The following is a 21,936-nucleotide window of genomic DNA, read 5'->3' on the forward strand; positions in this document are numbered from 1 at the left end:
TGTGTCAAACTCCACTTACCATACTTTTGCTGAGCTTCAGGCGAATGCCAGGAAGCGCGAGATCGAGTTGGAGACCCAGGCCAGGGAGGAGGCCGAGTCTCAGCGGGTGGACCGGCGACCGACTCAGTTCCAGCCGGCAGCCAAGCGGATAAAGTCCGCCGATGCAAGCAAAGGAGGTTCGAAGGGCCGCACTTGCGGAAAGTGCGGCAAGGTTCATGAGGGGGCGTGTCGATCTGGTGCTTGCTACAAGTGTGGCAAGGAGGGGCACATTGCTAGGGAGTCTCCCAAGGGATTTACGGTTTGCTTTCATTGCAACCAGACAGACCATAGGAAGGCCGAGTGCCCTCAGCTTCTTCAGGGATCTGCACCTGCTGTCGGAGCTACTGCGACTCGACCGGTGAAGGCCGAGGCCCCGAGGGCTCGGGGAAGAGCCTTTCAGCTGACTGCGGAGGAGGTCCGCGCTGCGCCCGATGTCGTGGCAGGTATGTTGTAACTCATGTATTTATTTTAATGTCGAGATGTTATGCTTATGTTATTATATGCGTAGGTACTTTCCTTGTGAACTCTGTGCCTGCCTTAGTGTTATTTGACTCGGGTGCGAGTAGGTCCTTTGTGTCCTTAGCCTTTAGTCAGCATATCAGCGTTAGTCGTGAGTCGTTGAGTCGACCTTTGAGAGTTTCTATAGCTGACGAGAAAGTGATTTGTGCCACGGAGGTTCTTCAGGGATGTGTACTAGAGATTTTCGGGGTTGAATTCCCGATTGACCTGATTCCTATTGCGATGGGTGATGTCTGTGTCATCGTGGGCATGGACTGGTTGAGCCGATTCGGCGCTGTCATCGACTATGAGCGTCAGTTGGTGACTATACGAGACCATAGTAGGGGAGTTCTTTCCGTGTACGGCGAGGGTACCCGTTCGGGATCAGTTTTTTGTTCGGCCGCTAGGGCGAGGCAGTGTCTACAACAGGACTGTAAGGGTTTTGTGGCGTATGTGATCGATACGCGGGAGGTTTCCGAGAGACCGAAATCAGTTGAGGAGGTCCCTGTGGTGCGTGAGTTTCCAAATGTTTTCCCCGAGGAGCTGCCGGGAGTACCTCCTGTGAGGCAAGTAGAGTTTGGTATCGATCTGGTTTCGGGGGCCGCGCCTATCGCTAAGGTGCCTTATCGTCTTGCACCTCCAGAGATGCAAGAGCTGTCCTCGCAGCTCCAGGAGTTGCTGGGGAAGGGATTCATTCGGCCGAGCAGCTCGCCGTGGGGAGCACCTATTATGTTCGTCAAGAAGAAGGATGGTTCACACCGGATGTGCATTGATTACCGGGAGTTGAACAAGTTGACGGTCAAGAACCGTTACCCGTTACCGAGGATCGATGATTTATTCGATCAGTTGCAGGGAGCGTCTTGGTTTTCCAAGATCGATCTGAGGTCAGGGTACCATCAGGTGAGAGTACGGGATGGGGATGTCCAGAAGACAGCGTTTAGGACGCGATATGGGCATTATGAGTTTGTGGTGATGCCTTTCGGGCTCACCAATGCCCCGGCTGTGTTCATGGATCTCATGAATAGGGTATGCAGACTGATGTTGGATCGGTCAGTGATTGTATTTATCGACGACATTCTGGTGTATTCTAGATCTAGAGAGCAGCATGAGGAGCATTTGAGGGAGGTCCTCGAGGTATTGAGGTCGGAGAAGCTTTATGCAAAGTTCTCCAAATGTGACTTCTGGTTGCGGGAGGTCCAATTTCTAGGACATGTTGTCAATCAGAAAGGGATATTGGTCGATCCAGCCAAGGTTGAGGCGGTGATGAGTTGGGAGGTGCCGAAGTCACCTTCTGAGATCAGGAGCTTCCTTGGGTTGGCAGGGTATTATCGGAGATTCATCAAGGATTTCTCCAAGATCGCAGTGCCACTCACCAGATTGACCCGGAAGGGTGTTGCATTCTCATGGGGGCCCGAGCAGCAGACCTCCTTTGAGACACTTCGCTAGAGGTTGTGCGAAGCCCCGGTATTAGCTCTCCCAGAAGGGATGGAAGATTTTGTGGTATATTGCGACGCATCGATTTCGGGACTGGGTGCAGTGTTGATGTAGAGGGGTCATGTAATAGCTTATGCGTCGAGGCAGCTGAAGCCTCATGAGGCGAGATACCCCACGCATGATTTAGAGTTGGGAGCAGTAGTGTTCGCTCTCAAGATTTGGCGTCACTACCTGTATGGGGTTCGATGTACGATATATACGGACCATAAGAGCTTGAAGTATTTGATGGATCAGCCCAACCTAAATATGCGTCAGAGGAGGTGGTTGGATGTGGTCAAGGATTATGATTGTGAGATCCTGTACCACCCAGGTAAGGCTAATGTGGTAGCCGACGCGTTGAGCCGCAAGGCGGAGAGCACTCCATTGCGAGATGTATGCTTGAGACTGACTGTGATGACTCCTGTATTGGACGTTATTCGTGGGGCACAGGCCGAAGCTGTGCGACCAGAAATGCAGAAGAAAGAGCGGGTTGTGGGGTTAATTTTAGAGTTCGTTAAGGATGGGCGAGGGCTTATGACGTTTCAGGGTCGGATTTGGGTACCGTTTGTGGGCGGTACGCGTATTACTTTGATGGAAGAGGCTCATAGATCGAAATTCTCGATCCATCCCGGTGCTACGAAGATGTATTTGGACTTGAGGAAGGAGTATTGGTGGCCCTGTATGAAGAGGGACGTTGCATGGTTCGTTGAGAGGTACTTGACCTGCCGTAGGGTTAAGGCCGAGCACCAGAGACCGCACGGCAAGTTACAGCCATTGGAGATCCCCGAGTGGAAGTGGGAACAGATCACTATGGATTTCATCACCAAATTGCCGAGGACCGCCAGGGGAGTTGATGCAATTTGGGTGATTGTGGATAGGTTGACGAAGAGTGCACACTTCCTTGCCATCAGCGAGAGTTCTTCAGCGGAGAAGTTGGCAGAGATATATGTGAGAGAAGTGGTATCTCGGCATGGAGTGCCGATCTCGATTGTTTCAGACCGTGATGTGCGCTTCACTTCCAGGTTCTGGAAGAAATTCCATGAGGAGCTGGGTACTAAATTGCATTTTAGTACCGTATACCATCCCCAGACAGATGGTCAGAGCGAGCGGACGATTCAGACGCTGGAGGACATGCTCCGGGCGTGTGTGTTAGACTTCGGGGGTAGTTGGGATGCGTATTTACCATTGGCAGAGTTTTCCTACAACAACAGCTATCATTCGAGCATTGATATGCCACCTTTTGAGCTGTTGTATGGTAGGAGATGTCGGACCCCCATTTGTTGGGGAGAGGTGGGACAGAGAGTGATGGGCAGCACAGAGATCATGCTTCAGACGATAGAGCAGATTCAGCAAGTTAGACAGAGGTTATTGACCGCCCAGAGCCGACAGAAGAGTTATGCAGACAGGCGCCGATCCGAGCTTGAGTTTCAAGTCGGCGACTTCGTTCTCCTGAAGGTTTCTCCTTGGAAAGGAGTGATTCGATTCAGGAAGAGGGGAAAGTTGGGGCCCCGGTATATTGGGCCATTTCGTGTGATTGCAAGGATAGGCCGGGTAGCCTATCGGTTGGAGTTGCCAGCGGAGTTGGGACAGATCCACGACACCTTCCATGTGTCACAATTGAGAAAGTGCATAGCCGATGAGTCGGCAGTGGTTCCATTAGAGGACATTCAGGTGGATGCGAGCCTGAATTATGCCGAGAGACCAGTGGCCATCAGGGATCGGAAGATCAAGGTTCTGAGGAACAAGGAGGTACCTCTGGTGTTGGTTCAATGGCGACACCGTAAGGGATCGGAGATGACTTGGGAGCCGGAACGTGAGATGCGGGAGCAGCATCCGGAACTATTTTCAGAGTGAGACTTCGAGGGCGAAGTCTAATCCTAGTGGGGGAGAGTTGTAACAGCCCGGAATCTCAGGTATTGTTAAATTATGTTTTTGGGGTGATTTAAGAGGGGACTCGGCGAGTTGGAGCCTAGACTCGCCAAGTAGGATCGCAGGCTTGGTCGCGAGTTCGCGACTGGACTCGACGAGTCCAGATATGGACTCGGCGAGTCTACGCTGTTTAGCGAAAACCCTAACCGTTCAGGTTTGGGTGGTATATAACGCATTATATGCCGTCATTGTTCGTCTTTCAGTCGATTGAGAAGAACCCTAAGCGGCTGTGGGCATCTAGAGCAAGATTGAAGGCCATTGGTGACTTGAAGAAATTGTGGTGCAAGGAGGAGAAGAGTTTTGGCTAAAGGAACTGCAAGGGATTCGAGTTCTGAAGTTTGGGGACACGGAGAGTGCATTATTCAGGTAACATTTCGGATCATTTCTGTTATATTGATGTGTGCATGGATCTAGGGTTTATGGAACCCATTTGGTGATTAGATGGATTATTACCTTGTTACCCAAACGAATATAACCCTGTATTAGGACCTTTAGAGGTCCAGAAGGTCCCATGCTTGTGTATTTCAGAACCATACTTATCCCAGGATGCAGTTTGAGCGGTTGCATGGCATGGACTCGCCGAGTCGATGAACAGACTCGGCGAGTAGCTTGAAGATTAACTGGGACTCGTCGAGTTGTTCTTCAGACTCGGCGAGTTGAGTCGAGGTGGCCCCGCGATTCTTCCAGGAGTAACTCGTCGGGTCAAGGAGGATACTCGACGAGTAGATAGGGACTCTCAGAGAGTTGGAGGACGTCTAGACTCGCCGAGTCGCCATGACACTCGCCGAGTCCGGTAGAGTTGACCGTTGACCGTTGACCGTTGACCAGAGTTGACCTAAGTCTGACTTCTTAGGGATAGTCACACTTAGAAGATATAAGTGTTAATGAGAGATATGTGATGTTATAGGGAGGTTGTAGCTCGTCGGAGTGTGCACGAGTGATTTCAGGATTTGCTAGCTTTCAGCATTTACGAGGTGAGTCTTCTCACTATACTGTACCCGGAAGGGTTTGACTGTATGACCAGAAGGTCAGATATGATATGTGATATGTATGCTATATTTGGTAAGCTGTTTGTTATGTATGTTATGGGCCGGAAGGCGATTATGTTATGGGCCGGAAGACAATATGTTATGGGCCGGAAGGCAATATGTTGTGTGATGGACCGGAAGGTCGGCGTGGGTAGGACCGGAAGGTTTACCCAGCAGGGACGGAAGTCCCCTGAGACACATGGACCGGAAGGTCAGGGCCTGGAAAGGCGTATGTGCGTAAGTTGTATATTGGGGAACTCACTAAGCATTTATGCTTACAGTTGTTATGTATGTGTTTCAGGTACTAGTGAGGACCGTGGGAAGGCGCCGGCGTGATCGATACACACTGAAGAATGCTTTCATGATCTTGGGATTTTGACTATTTGTATTTGACAGAATACTTAAACTATTTATGCCTTGTTTTGAATGGAAATACTTTATTTTTTTAAAATGAAAAATTTGTTTGAAAATTTGCGTTGTTACAGAAGGCCAGTGCGGCGGACCAGTCACACAATAGACCCAAAGTACATGGTCGTTCTATGTTCTGATATGATATGGCATGTTGTGCGTGTATGGTATATGTGGTTGGTATTTTGGGGGTATCTCACTAAGCTTTCGGGCTTACAGTTGTGGTTTAATGTTTTTCAGGTTTTTCAGGTTTTTCAGGAGACCATGGCAAGGCAAAGGCGTGATCGTACCGCTCCTCTTGATTGTGTTTTATGATGTGGTTATGGGAAGACTCTGATAATAATTGTATTGAAAACCTTTTTGTAATAACATTATGAAAATGTGTTGTTTTTGAAAAGTTAAAATTGGTTGAAATTTTATGGTCGTTACAGAGGAAAAAAGTAAAAATCAACCTAAAAATTCAAAAAGTCAAAATTAAACAAAAACGGACGAATATAATGATCGCACCGATTCTACAAAATTCGATACGCTTCTTCCATGTGAATCGTGCGTATCATTTATACCCCTTGAAGCGACGCCTCAAGTACGGTTTATGTCCTTCTACGCATTTTGAGGTACACGCTTTTTATGATTTTTCAAACCATGATTAGAGTCTAGGAATTGTTTGTGTTGCTCGCGTGGATACTCATAAAGAACTATATCATTTGATCTTTAGTTTCTACATCGAAGGATATCCGCTATAAGTAAGGTAAATTTTAAAACCTCCTATGGTATGTTTGTGGTCAATGTTTTAAAAACCGTTTTTTTAGTTGAATCGATATGGTGACTGTTTTCCGGTTCAACCGAAGGTTTAACCGATTTCTATAATTTTTAACATTTTTCCTATGTTCCTAAACATAGTAGACATCTGCAAGTTTAAACATCAAAAATGCACATAAATAGAAGTTTGAGATCAATCCAAATACATTAAAAACACATAACCGTAAGGTCTACATCAATTCATGTACATCAAAAATAAAATAAAGTATAATACATAAACAAAATATAATTTTAGATGAATACAAACGCATTAAAAAACTATATAACATTTACCATGTGTTTTTATTCAAAGAAATCAAAATAAATGTGAAAAAAAAAAGTTTGATATAAAAATGATTCATTTGCATATGTTTTTATTTAATTAACCAGGTTTACCGGTTTAATATAAACAGTTCAACCGGATTTTTGTAAAATCCGGTTAGTTCATTCCGGATCAAAAATAAACATAAAACTGGTGCTAATACAACCGTTCATTTCTTCGGTCCCCGGTCTAACCGGTTCGACCAGCCGATTCAAACTGATTTTTAAAACATTGGTTGTGGTTATTGTTTAATCAAGTGTTAGATCCTTGTTTGGAAATTAATTTAAATTGTTTCCGGTGTGTTCTTAATTTTTTGCTTAATATTATGTTATTTTTGTAAAAGAACTCAGTAAATCCCAATATGGGTATTCAAGCCTTTGTTAGATCTCTTGATCATCTTGAAATTTTTGTTTTTGTTTCTTGGTTCCATCAAATGGATTAGAAGAAAAAAAACAAAAATTTTAAATCTTTTAGATATGTTTATATTTCACTTTATGGTTTGATTTTTTCTTGTTGACTATTAATGTTTCATAAAATTCACATGGATTTTATAAACAAACCATGGAAACATTAGCATTTGGATGCCATTTTTACTTGTTAACAGAGGTCAGAATTAGATAAACCAATTTTGATCAATATTGATCTCCATTGTTTTTGCTTAAGGTGGATGAACATAAGGAGACATCAAGAGCTCGAGAGCTGGGTGGGGCCAATAAAGGTGATGGAGGAAGTTGATTATGATTTTGATTAAGGAAATTTTCAGAAAAATCCTAATATTTTCGGAAAAGTTTTACTTTAGTCCATTTTTTTAACAAAAAAATCTCGATTATTTGATTTTACATGATAATATGTCATTTCTGTTAAAAGAAAAAAAATGATTTTTTTGATAACTTGAGCCGAAATGAAATAATCGAGATTTTTATATTCAATTTGTTTTTTGGACTAAAATAAAACTTTTCCAAAAATTTTAGGAGTTTTCTGACAATTTTCTTTTGATTATATCTCACTTATGTAAAATAATTTTTTCCTTAATCAACTAACTCAATAAGCTTAATCCATTAATTGATATTTTAATAAATTAATTAGCCTTTTGGTTAAATAAACTCATTTATTTGATTTACAATAAATAAACTTTTTAATACTTTTTTTATCAATAAATAAAAATAAAAATTATTTACGTTGGTAAATAATAAATTTATTCACTATAGATATATTACTTGTTTATTTATTTATTATTATCTTTAGTATATGTGCCCTCGTAGATCCAGTACAAATAGTCATACAACATATTCATTATTTGTTGCACTTTTACATTATTCCTAACCACTATGAAATCTCAAAGGTCTAATATCTCATAGAAATCACATATCCCTATCTTTTCATTTCACTTTTACATTCGTCGTTCATTTCTATGTTTTTCAGAGTGACAATCTAATTTCATGGCAACGAAACAATAATAATTAAAAAAAAAAAAAAAAAAAAAAAAAAAAAAAAAAAAGAACTCTTAGTAATAGAAACTAAGAAAACTTGAGTTGTTAAACCTGACATTTCAGTTTCAAAGTCATTCATAGGAACTTAGGAAAAAGTTAAGTTGTCAAAACATAAAAGTTAAAGGCCAAGATCATCCCAAGCAAAATGCTTAAAAGTAAGCATGAGAATACAAAAATTGAAATTTAGACGAGTCGAATTTATACCAATATGTACATAAATAAACAAGTATTTTTTAAATTAATGAATGAAATTTTTAAATTTATATAGAAATGTTGATCACTTTAAATTTATACCGACACATATAAAAATAAACATGTAATATATTAGTTTTTGTTTTAATTTTTAGAAACTTCAAAATTGAGGGATAAAAATGACATTTCAAAAAATAAAGGGGTAAAAAATAAAGAAGATAAAAATGATTTTTAAATAGGTATAAAAGGTGGAAAACATCATTTTTATAAATAAAAAGGTAAAAAATGTTAGATGACTACAACATAAAAGGATGGGAAAAATGATGAAAACCAATGACTTTGTTTTTTAGAATATGTATATATCAAATAAAATATTTATTGAAAAGAACTCTTTTAGGCCGGACGAAGTGGAGAGCGGGGAAACCGTGGGAAACGATCCCGCACGAAGAAACACCGCACCAGAGGTGCGGGAAAGGGAACGCGGGGAGAAGGTGGGGGGAGAGAGTCCCGCTCTCTCTCTCTCTTCACATGATTGGTTGTTGTTTTTTTTTTTTTTTATTCCAAACGTCTATATATATATATATTCATTTTTTTTAACCTATAATACTCAAACATTCTATCATTTTTTTTAACCCATAACATATATTTCTCTCTAAAAAAATATTATTCAAAATGTCATCATCTTTATCACCCGATTCGACGACTGTAGAGGAGGCTAACTTTATCGGTTCCGTCATGGCGAAGACGGTTGCATACTATCAAAACCGACTAGGCGAAAACATAACGTGCACGATCTAACCTAAGAAAGTCGTCGTTACGTAGAAATCACGAAGCCGGACACGATTATCTTATAGAAGATTATTTTACAGATGACGCCATCTACGCTGTAAAGTTTCGACATCGGTTCCGGATGAGAAAGGAACTATTCTTACGTATTGTTGGCGATTTGGAAGGCCGCTTTCCATATTTCCAATGGAAAATGGATGCAAGGCGGAAAAAAGGTTTCTCTCACATTCAAAAATGCACGGCTTCAATTCATCAGCTAGCATACGACATGGGCGCAGACAAATGTGACAAGTATTTTAGGATGCCAGAGCGTACCGTGCGGGAGTGTGTGTACAAGTTCTGCAAAACGATTTGTTTGGTTTATGGACAACGATATTTGCGCAAACCAACTATCAACGATATCCACCAATTGTACACGGTGCATGAAGGCAAGCATGGATTCCCTGGAATGCTAGGTAGTATCGATTGCATGTATTGGAGTTGGTCATTATGCCCCAACGCATGGCGTGTTCAGTACATGCGAGGCGACCACAAAGAGCCGACGATCATTCTAGAGGCTATCGCATCACATGATCTTTGGATATGACATGCATTCTTTGGTCCAGCTGGTGCAAACAATGACATCAATGTGCTAGACCAGTCGTCGGTATTCAGCGATATCTACCTTGGAAAGTCGCATGATGTACCTTTTGAAGCAAATTGGGTAGCATATAAGCATGGATCTTATCTTACTGACGATATATATCCTCCCTTGTCTGTTTTTGTGAAATCGTTTACATGTCCTAACGACCCGAAAAGGAAAAAGTTTAAAGAGGCGTAAGAGTCAGCTAGGAAGGATGTGGAGCGAACATTTGGTGTACTTAAGAGACATTGGCAAGTACTAACGGTCGGGGCAAGGCCATATGAGGTGAAAAGGTTAGAACACGTAATGTATGCATGTATCATATTGCATAATATGATTCTTGAAGACGAAGGAAGAGCAATATGCCGATACAATGAAAATGATGTTTTGCCAAATGTCAAAGGAGTAGTCGTTGGTATACAAGAGTATAGGATGAATAGAAGAGAAGTACACAATCACGACATTCACCATGCCTTTCGTGCTGATTTGGTGGAGCACATTTATAGGGCTCATATTCAGCCCCCGTTAGAGTTTTGTCACGATGATTTGTTTGACGAATCAGATGTGGATTCTGATATGTTCGTCGAGAGTGACGATTCCAACGACGAGAGTGATGTTGGGGAGAATGATGCAGACGATCAAGGCGATGACGAGGACGATGATGGCGATGACGATGACGATGATTCCGAGTGACGTATTTTGGTTTAAATAAAATTAGGATATTAATTATGTTTTCTATGTTGTGAGTTGTTTGATTTTTTTTTTTTTTTGCATTTTTTTTCTACTTATTTAAATGTTAGGTTTAATGTAATTTTTATTTTAATTAATGAAATTCTTTTTATTTTTAATTAAATTTTATGTTTGGTATTAATTTAAAAATTATAAATCATAAAAAAAATATTTAATAATTTTTTTTAAAAAAAATTATTAAAAAAATATTTAATAATATTGGTGTAATTTAAACAGTTAAAACAAGTTAGTTGTTTTATTATGTACAAAAAAAGAAGAAGTTGCTAATATATGAACACGGATAAAAGGTAGTTACCCTCCTAAATCATTTTCCCATAATATATCCACCATATTACTGTAATTTAACCTAAATTTACCCACCGTTACTCTTTAGAAAAGCACAACAATATCAAAATGGTAAAAAGAAAAACCACTACAAATACAAAAACACTACAATGTCACAATGGTCATTTTTTTAAGCAAATATCGTTTAAAAAAAGTTAAGAAAAATTGTATTAAGCATTTAAGTGTACATTAAAAATAAAATTCACAGCAAAAGCTAATTATGCAATTTACTTGAATATTTCTTAACAACTCAATTGTAGTCACTTTTTTGCTGCTAAATTTATTTTTAAAATTCTTGCATTTTTGTTATCTATTTAAAACAATTATAAAAAAAACCTATATTACAATATTTTTCTTTTTCTGAAGTGGGAATTGAGTTTGCAGTAAAAAAAATAATTTAGAAATAGTTCCAGTACAAAATACATGATCATTTATTCATTTATATAAAAACCAAAAGGAAAACCTTTTTATTAAATATATAAGAAATTAAATATTTTTCTACTATTTCTTTCTACCATCCCCTTATTATGTCAAATACTAAAATGTGTTATATTTAATTTTTTTAATAATATTTTAATAGAAGAATATACTTATCATATGAATAGAAGAATTAATAGAAAGAAATTATAAAAGGATATTTAATTTCTTAATATATAATATATACACTCGTTTTGATATTTTTGTCATTTACATTTTCTCAATTAAAAATCCCAAAGACTTGTCCCACTCAAATCCTACTTCCCTTTATTCACGCCGCAATCGCTTCAGTCTCAACACACTCAGTCCTCCAGTCGTCTTCTCCATCTTCCTCCATTTTCTCTATAGATTCCGCCATTATTGTCGCTCATCAACTCCTGATCATAAGGACCCAACCATGGCAGATGAGCTGTGTTTCTCATCCACTTGCGACATCAAAAACAACTCATGTTTCGTCTTCTATGATTTATCCCTCCTCTGTTCCTTAATCTTCTCCCACCCCCTCTACTTCTCCTACTTTCTATTCTTCTCTCCTTACTTGTTCAAATTCATCTTCTTCATCTCCCCTCTCTTTTTCACCACCACTCTCGTCCTCCTCCTCTCATTCCTCACCACCACTTTTCCGCAGCCGAAGCTCGGGATCATTCAAACCGTCGTGGACAAACTCCGATCAAAATTGAATGACGTTGACGAAGATGAGGACTTCTGTAATTTTGAGGATTTTGAGATCTACAAAATCGTGTTTCATGATCAGCCATTGATCACGGTCAGTGATGGAGAGGATAATGAACAAGTTTCGGTAATGGAGAATGCGGTTGCGGTTGCAGTTACTATTCCTGAAAGTGATCATAAACAGGAGGAGCTGAGAAGTTTGGAGTGTTTATTCGAAGAACTGGATCGATTTGAAGATTCCACGGCGGCGATTGAGACGACGGAGAAGGAAAGTAGTTCAGATCTCGGAAAAATCGTTGGAGAATTACAGAAACCAGAGCCAGTGGTGAAGAAAAAACTCGGAAGCAAATCCATGGCGGTCGTCGAAGCCGAAGCCGATCAAAAACTTTTTGAAAAGTCATTCTCCTTGAAATCAAATTCATGTCGGGTAGATTCCCCAAGCAGCATCGGGAGCTACGGATCAATGAGGAAGGAGAAAGAATGGAAGCGGACATTAGCATGCAAGCTGTTCGAAGAAAGGCATAACTCAGAAGGAGGTGAAGAAGGCATGGATTCGCTTTGGGAGTCTTACGAAGAGGATAATTCGAGCAGGAAATCGAAGAACAGGAAGGAACCCATGTCGATCAACCAGAAGAAGATGATGATGAATAACAAGAAGAAGATCGAATTCAAGTACTTTGATGACGATTTTGAGGAAGACGACGACGATGAAGAGGAGTTCATGAGCAATGGGCAGCTGTGTTGCTTGAAAGCGTTGAAGTTATCAGCAGGGAAGATGAATTTGGGGATGGGGAAGCCAAATCTGGTGAAGATTTCGAAAGCTCTCAAAGGGTTTGGTTGGTTGCATCATGTTGGTAGCAAAAATGGTAAAAAAAATTAGTTTTCAATCTGTTTATATTCTTTTCCTCCGTTTTTGGTTCTTTGAGTAATTAATAGATTCAATGTGTTGGTTTTAATGATTATAATCCTTTTTATAGAAGGTTAACTTCATCTACCCTATAGTAATTAATAAATTAAAAGGTATGTATCAAACATGTTAAATGTTGATCAGTTTAGATGTGAGAGATTATGAAAGATCATATAATGGTCAATCCCCACGTTCATACAAAAAACAATAAATATAGTTGAATCAACACATCTTACGAGTTTTTAACCAAAAGAGTGTGTTTGAAAAAAATATTTACCGAAAGGGTATAGTTTTGAAAATATTTACTAAAATAGTTGATTTTGTAATTTAAACACATACGATGCCCTAACTCTATGAGAACCCATCAGGCCTCACCGGATATCCAAACTCCAGTCGCAGGTTCATCTCGGCATACCGCATACCTCCACTTCTCCGGCCATAGCAGACGCCGGCGACACTATCTCCCGCCATAACAGAAGCCATCGACTCCATTTTCGGCCACAACTTTATTTTTGATTTTTGACGCAAGATCAATTTCTGCTTATTTTTTATTCTTGAACTGTTATTTTTTATTCTTTAACTGTTATTTTCGAATTTAAATGATTCTTGAAGATGCCACGGTTCCAACACTGTTTTTGGTGGCAGAATTTTGAACTGTTCTTTTAGATTCCACGGTTCTTGAACTTTTAAGGTTCAATTTATCATTACGGCAAAAGAAGTATCAATATAGTTTTCATTTGCTGTTATTATTATTTCAATTTTAATGGCAGTTAAAAGATTTCACACTTGAATAGCATCAAATGATTTAGAGCACTTTTGTATCACTGATCTTTATCAAATATTGCTTAAACTATGAATTGCACACATTACTATTACAGTTTATTGCAGATATGACATCTTTTTTTTATTTATGCTACATTTACACCATTCATTCAGAGCCTTGTTTTTTGTTGCTCCATTAGCACAAAAGAAGTATATGCATTTTGCTGTTTTACGTTGATCATGCAATTTCATTGTAGCGAGTATTCCGTTTCTTATTATATGAAGGCAGGTTAGCTAGATAATAGATCAAATGGGTGGGTTAGTTAATGGGTCAATTGGCTAAAATTTTTGGAGTGATCCAAACGGGTTGGATTGATCTGCCAATCGAGATGGGTGATTGAAATAACAAGCTACTATATTTGGTTTTTTTTCTCTCTTGATGCTAATGCTCATATGAGTTTCATTTGGCGTTGGGAAATTCACTTAGTGCTGTCATAATTGTTCTCAATTGTTGTTTGTAAAACGTTGTACCTACGATATTGGTTGTTGGTTTTGCACCTAAAACATTGTTCGTTATATACATGAACATTGTACCTATGATATTGGTTGTTTATTTGGTTCCTACGATAATTGTTTTAATTTAAGGCTAGCATGATAATTAAAGTGAATCATATAAACAATCATGAACATTTATGTAGATTTAAAATTTTATTGGTTATAATGAAATGAGACATTATAAACAAACAGTGTTTGTATCATAAACATTAATATTAAGTCGTTTGAAAAAAAGTCAAAATAAATATATTAGAAAAACAACAAAAAAAATAATGAAAAAATACAAAATTCTAAAAATACACCTATTTGGTAAATATTTTTAAAACTACACCTATTTGGTAAATAAATTCTTTAAAAATACCTATTTGGTAAAAAACTCCACATCTTACTGGTCTAATCTTATTCATAAAAATGATTATTTGAATTTTGGAATAAAATAAAATAGACCAATTTTTTAGTTTTATCAAAATGATGACTATAATTTTATTTTACATAAAAAAATAAAAATAAAAAATTCTACAACAATTTTCTTTTGGACAAATATTTCAGATTCTTCTGGACATTGAAAAGAAAATTTTGTTATAAAATTTCAATAACAAATCTAAAATCCGATTAACAACTTATGAATTACGAAAAAGATTAACAAATTTTGATTTTCGAGAAAGTTGTTTGTTTTTTACTGGAATATAACAAGTTGTTAAAAATAAAAATAGCAAATGAAAAGCAGATGCAACGTCTTACAAGATGACATTTAATTGAAAATTGAGTGATATTTGACATTCCAAAATGTTATTTTTATACATAGATAGATATACTTGCAAACAAAATAAAAAATACATAGTATACAACATCTCTAACTGAGTAATCATTTTGATAAGACACAAGTTATAATCATTTTCTATAAACACTTCATCGTTGATAAACAATTTTGTAAATATCCCCATTTTTAAGGGATCTTTTTTTTTTTAATGTTCAACCTGACAGAAATAGAAAGAAAGTGTTTATACTTCAACTATATTTGTTGTTATCAAATGGAAAAAGCAGCTTACAATTTTACATTTATAAATTAGATTTGTTTATGTATTATATAGATTTGTAGTTAAATGAATCTTCATCCTTTTTATAGAAAAAATCCATATGAAATTTTATTTAAGTTGTCTTTGTCGGCATGATATTATAACTGTTTTGTCGGCATCTTTTTGCAAGCAAGTATATTTATCTGTATCTGTTTCTTTTAAGTAAATATGTTATTAGTTGATTAAATATATATATATAACTAAAGTTATTAAGTATATATTTGTTGTAATAATATTAGTTAACATATATATATATATCTGATTTCTCCTTCGTAAGCAATGATGTTTGTCTCTTGATAGGCATGCCTTTTGTTGGATTATGGATGTCTTGTCCATTTAGGTAAGAACCTACTTTTATCATTGTAACCATAATCATTGTGTCACTTTTTTTTTTACCGATCCACATTCCAGGTCAGTAGGTCACAACCCATTTCTCAATACTTTTTGTAACATTGTGGTATTATAAAATATCACAACTTTAATATGAATTTGTATTTCATTGTAAGAGTCGGTCTTGTGATTTTGTTTAGTTGAAAGTTAGACTCAATAAAAGCTCAAATTTACAAACCAGCGGAACCAGCTTATATAGAGCGGTTGAGCATGGTAGCATGCAGTGATGATAATAGAAACCCATCTCTATTTTTTTTTTTACATAACTTCATAAATGGTCACTATGGTTTTCATAAATCTGACATATAATCCTTAAGTTCAAAAAGTCACATAGATAGTCTTTATGGTTTCTTTAAATACCGTTTGGTGAGTGAGACTGCACAAAACAGAACATAATAAAATCGATTGAAATAGCGTTTGGTTAGGATGAAACTAAAACTGAATGGAACAACGACCAAGTCAAATGGGACTAAACTCTTAAATTTTAATCCAACAAAAAAATGATGGAACAAACATGGACAAAAGAATTAAGACTCAGATACCCACTTGATAAAGAAAAATTGTTTCTTATTTCTTAAACAATTATCATAAAACATTCGTAAAATTGATGTATTTTGCAAATGTATATAATCACCCTCAAAATTTTTGTCCTTAGACACTTTTCACAAAACTAAATATCATTCAAGTTCTATCTTTCAATCTTTTATTCATTATACATAATTAATTGAATCTCTTGATCTCTCATTTAAGCTAGTTTGTTTAAGTACAATTAACATAAATTATATAGTAGCGTCCGAAACATATATATATATATATATATATATATATATATATATATATATATATATATATATATATATAGAGAGAGAGAGAGAGAGAGAGAGTTAAGTTCAAATGTGGATTGACATTTATTGTGCGGACGTGTGGACAGTGCTATTATGTGAGAATGATAAAGAAAATATGTTGTTTGATAATATGAATACGTTCAATCTTACATAACTATTGTCATTATCACACATTCTCACTAATTAAATCGTGCGTAAGGTTATTATAAACTTTTTATTTATTTTCTCATTCAGTCAGAATGTTTATTGAGTAGTACTCTGTCAGAATTAAATAAATAATAAAACGATGTATAAGAATAAAAATGAATAACAATTAGTGAAAATATATGAAAATGACGATAGTTGTTTAAGGTTGAACATATTCACATTAACGAACAACTTATTCTCTTAGTAATTCTCATATAATAGTATTGTCTACATGTTCGCACAATAGCTGTTCATCCACATTATAACCTAGCCATATATATATATATATATATATATATATATATATATATATATATATATATATATATATATATATATATATAACATTATAATTATCATGTGGTATAGGGACGATGTGGTAATTTTACTATCTTGTTATGTCCTATCATTGTCATACCACACACATCCCAAACAAGTTATTTAGTTATGTTCTGTTCAGTCCAGTGCAGTTCTGTCTTGTCCAATCCAATTTTGTCCATGTATTAGACGTAACCTTAGGGTGTGTTTGGTTCGCTGGAATGAAATGGAATCTGGGGGAAAAAAGATTCCAATTCCACCGCATTCCAATATTTGGTTCAACTCTGTGTGATAGAATTGGAATCCTAAATGAGAAAACTTTCCATAAGATAAGGGAAAACACTTTCCTTCAAGAAGATAATGAAATTAATTTCCTTGATGTGTTTTATTTGCACTAGTTTTTTTTTATTTATAAAGTCTTATCTAATCTCAACTAGTATTAAACACAAATAGACAATGTACCTAATTATGGAGTAATATAGTTTAAGGTAAGAAAAAAAGTGTCGAACACAGAGAACAAGATTGGTCTTGATCTAATAATTCAAAGGTTAATTAAATTAAAACTAGAAAAGTAAGAATGGGTATTTTGTGTAAACCAATGTTTTTAAAAACTGATTTTTAGTTGAACTGGTATGGTGACCGGTTCCCGATTTCATCGTCTGTTCAATTGGTTTCTATACATTTCACTTTTTTCCTATTTTCTTACAAATATAGACATCTACACGTTTAAACATTAAAAATACATATAAATACAAGTCGTAGATTATTCAAAATACATTAAAAAAACACATTACCATAAATTTTACATCAATCCACGTACATGAAAAAGAAAATAAAGTATAATACAGAAACAAAATATAGTTTTGGATGAATACAAATGTATTAAAAAACGTCTAACAATTACCATATGTTTTTATTTAAAAAAACATAAATAGATGTGAAAAAAACAACAAAGTTTGTTATGCAAAAATGACCCATTTTCCATGTGTTTTTTTATTTAATTTAACCGGTTCAACCGGATTTTTGTAAAATCCGACCGGTTCATTCGGGTTCAGAAATAGACATAAAACTAATGTTGGTTGAACCGCTAAATTTTCCGGTTCCCGATCCAATCGGTTCGACCGACCGGTTTAAACCGGTTTTTAAAACACTGGTGTAAACTAAATTAAACTAATTTTAACACTGAGTTAATCAACGAAACTAAAGAACTAAATGGAAACAATAAATAAGAAGTACTTCCACTAGAATACAAATCCCCCAAGTTTCTATACTTGATTTAGTAGAAGTGCAATTGATTAATGAGTTGATTACTGAATTGTAATATGACTAGTTATCTTGATCGGATTTTCTAGTATTAATAATTAATGAACAACTAACACAATGATCATATAATTAGTGAACACATAATTAATTAAATATATTCGAACTACGACCGATGTGATCTAGTGATCTCTTTTTAATGATCATGACAATCAATCTAAGCATGGCATATATATCTATGCTCTCTAACACATATGAAGTCACTGATTAATATTACCTAACCCTAGGCTTATGATCAAAGTCTTAGTCATACAACCCTAATGAGCATAGATTCATATGATTCAAGTACACCAAGATAGAATGATCCTCTAATCCAAATAATACTCAACAATAAACAATAAAAATCATAACTTTAACATGATAAGTAAATCAATCAATCAAACATAAGTAAAAACCAAATTCATTTAATCGTACTAACAAAATCAAAGCATATCAACAAGGGTTTATCAATATCTAGTGAAAGTAAAGGTTTTTACACCACATTCAACAAACTAAAGCATAAAAAACATCACCAAAAGATTGCAAGACACGATCATCAAGCAAACCCGAAGTGCAATCTCGATGTATTAGTGATAGATTATTTTATTTCCTTATTTTTATAGTTTATTTTTTATCCATTTTTATTAGTATTGCATTGTATATTCTTTATTTTCTTTATTATGGATCGTGTCGAGTACTTTCTATTTTGCATGAGGTATTTTGCAGGGTTTTAGAGTCTTGATGCGATTGCGATTTGACTTGGAGATGGGCTTAGTGGGCTTTAGAGGCGTCATTGGGCTTTACGGATCCATCAAAGAAGATTTAGGCTTAAAATTTCAAAGACTTGGATGAAGTGGGCTTATGAAGATGGGTCTTGAATTCTTATTCTGGGCTTGAACTATCCACATTTGAAGCTTGAAGATGATTGGATAAATTTGAATCATGTGAGATGTGGAGGGGACCAAAGGAATCTTGAGTAATGGGGTGGCGTAGTGGAGAAAAAGAGCCAATAGCATTCCACAATTGTTTGCGAGGATGGAGTCTCAATTCGCACAACTTTGCAAGCATACCCGCACTACTGCACACTTTGGGGCATTTTGGTCATTTTGCTCACCATTTTACCTTGGAGGTGAGGTTTGGCAGCTGACATTTCGATTTTCCACCATTAGAGCACCTTGGAGGCAGTTTTTAAGATCTTGATCTACATTCTTCTCATCATTCTAGTAATTATTAGTTTCTTGATGCAAAAACACTTTTGTGATTGTTATCTTGTTTCCATGAGTGGCAAATCTCTTTATTTGGTTGACTTAGGCTAAAACCCTTGGATATTTGTGGGTTTTGAAGGATTCATGTTTGATTGTCATTTATCTTATGTTTATGATTCTAGTTCATATTTCTTATGTTTGTTTGATACTTTGATCATGAGTTTGGTAATTGAATGAGCAATTTTTGGGTTATTTATTTGGTTTAGCATTGAATCATTAAATTTACTTAGAACAATGGCTTTATGATGGTAGAAATCATCTCTATCATATGATCATGACTCCTTTATGGATGTGTAAGCATTGACATCCTCTAGCAATTGGGGATTCCTTAATTCTTAAGGCTAATCAACTTTCTTCGGTTCAATTGCTTCAACTGAATCCTTGATTTTGATTAAGAAGGTGTGTTGTGGGCTTCCCCAACCTCCATACTACCTATGAGGAATCTTGGCATATCATGTTTCATGATTGCTATAACCAATTTGGGATGAATGATAAGCTTCATATTGAATCCTAATGATAAACACACAAATATTCATTGTGTTGAATTTCCTTGGTTGATCAATTATCTATAATATTTGGGCATCTCACCATCTTGCTTAATTGCAATCTTTTTAGTTATTCAAGTCTTTTAGTTTTCAAGCAATCATAACCCCCCCCCCCCCCTTTTAGTTTAATTGTAATTAATTAGTTTTATTACACTAGTTTTATTGGATTGCATTGGTGATTGAATACAATCATTTCCCCGAGGATCAATACCCCTTTTTACCCTTATATTACGTTTTATTTGCAAACAAATGGTGTAATTTGCTTGGTGGACTTGACATCCCACCAAGTTTTGGCACCATTTTTCGGGGAAATGGGTTATTGTTATTTGATTGTTTATGCCTAGGTATACAAGAAGCGGTGAACTACCAATCCAAAGATTGAAAAAGAAGCAAAAAGGTTGAAAAAGTTAGCCAAACAAGCAAAACAAGAACTCGTTCAAGCTTCTTCCTCCTCTCTACTAATCAACATAGAAGATCAAGTTCAAACTTCAAGTGATACTGACATCGAGCCGAGTTCTCCAATTGTTGGTCATTCCTTTGAAGACATTCCATTTGAAAACTACATAGCCATGAATCACACTCCACCTCACAATCCTAACTCAACCCCAAACAATCAATATACCAATACCCCACCCAACAACCAAGACAACAACAATAACACCAAGAAACTTCTATAGATATGTCACCTTGGAATCAACCACCTCCTTGCCCAAATCAACCCAATTATCAGCAGCCATAACCACAAAATCAAAACTTCCACTAAAACAACCAACCTCAAAACAATAATCTTCAAGTTCAACAACAACAAGCACATCAACCACTTCAACCAAATTACCAACAACCTCCAATGTACCAATACCCAATGTACCCACAACAACAAACCCCATACAACTAATATCCTAACTACCAACCTTACCCACCATAAATGTACAATCACCAACAATACCCATACCCACCTTACTAACAACATCCCAATTACTTGCAATAAAACCCTAATCCACCCAATCCCCCTCCGAAGTTGACACTTAGACAAATGATAGAGAAGGATGTTACTCTCACACCTCTTGGTATTGTTTATCCCGCAAACTGCCGAGGGATTGAATTGAAGTCAAGTATCATGCATCAACTCACAAAGTTTCGTGGTGGATAGAGAAGATAATCAAAGGCATTTGAAGTCCTTTCATATGATATGTGTTAGCACGTTGCCCGAACATGTGACATTGAATGATTTCAAGCTAACCGCATTCTCACTCACCTTGGAAGATAAAGATAGAGAGTGGTTATTCAACTTACCACCCCGATTTATTCACAAATGGGAAGAGTTACTCAAACCCTTCAATGGAAAGTTCTATCCCACTTCCCGAATATCAAGTCAAATGAGTGACATTTTTGGGGATTCGTCAAGGGGAGAATGAGATTTTTCATGGTTTTTAGAGTGATTCAACAACTTGTGTGCAAGTACATAAGTTGTCCTCAACATAGCATACCCGAACAACTACTTCTTCAACAATTTTATGAGGGTATGACTAATAAGGATTGAAGGATGATTGATGTTTCAAGTGGTGGTGACATATTCAACAAGACACCTCACGAGATAAGCTCACTTTTTGGTACCATTTCTTAAAATCAAAGAAACTTTGGGACTCGAAATGACATGAAGAGAAGTTTCCCACAAGTTTTTGGTGAAGTTAGCAATACCCAACACTTAGAATCAAAACTCTTGGATTTGACTAGTGTGTTGAGTCAAATGGTGGTGAGAAGTGGTCGACAATTGATGGTTTGTGGTATTTGTGCAATGACTGAGCATTATACGGATAAGTGTCTTACACTTGGAAGTGAACAAGATGATGTTAATGAAATAAGAGGATATCAAGGTCAACCAAAACCCATGAGATTTCAAAACACATACAAGTCGAATTGGAGGAATAACCCAAACAACCTGTACCCACCAAAGCAAATGACAACCATCAAACGAGTTTT

General features: G+C 36.5%; 1 protein-coding gene across 2 annotated transcripts; it reads left to right on the forward strand.

Moving 5' to 3' along the window:
• Positions 1–11,361: 11,361 nt before the first annotated feature.
• On the forward strand, positions 11,362–13,467 carry LOC111885595 (uncharacterized). Of its 2 annotated transcripts, none has more exons than XM_023881841.3 (2): positions 11,362–12,674; positions 13,084–13,467. In XM_023881841.3, the coding sequence occupies exons 1-2, from the start codon at positions 11,534–11,536 to the stop codon at positions 13,155–13,157; spliced, it is 1,215 nt and encodes a 404-aa protein (XP_023737609.1). In that variant the 5' UTR covers positions 11,362–11,533; the 3' UTR covers positions 13,158–13,467. The 2 variants fall into 2 exon arrangements, with proteins under 2 accessions (XP_023737609.1, XP_042754206.1); XM_042898272.2 differs by having other exon boundaries at positions 13,109–13,467.
• The last annotated feature ends 8,469 nt before the right edge of the window (positions 13,468–21,936 follow it).

This window comes from Lactuca sativa, chromosome 9, assembly GCF_002870075.4.
Source record: "Lactuca sativa cultivar Salinas chromosome 9, Lsat_Salinas_v11, whole genome shotgun sequence".
Taxonomy (NCBI): domain Eukaryota; kingdom Viridiplantae; phylum Streptophyta; class Magnoliopsida; order Asterales; family Asteraceae; genus Lactuca; species Lactuca sativa.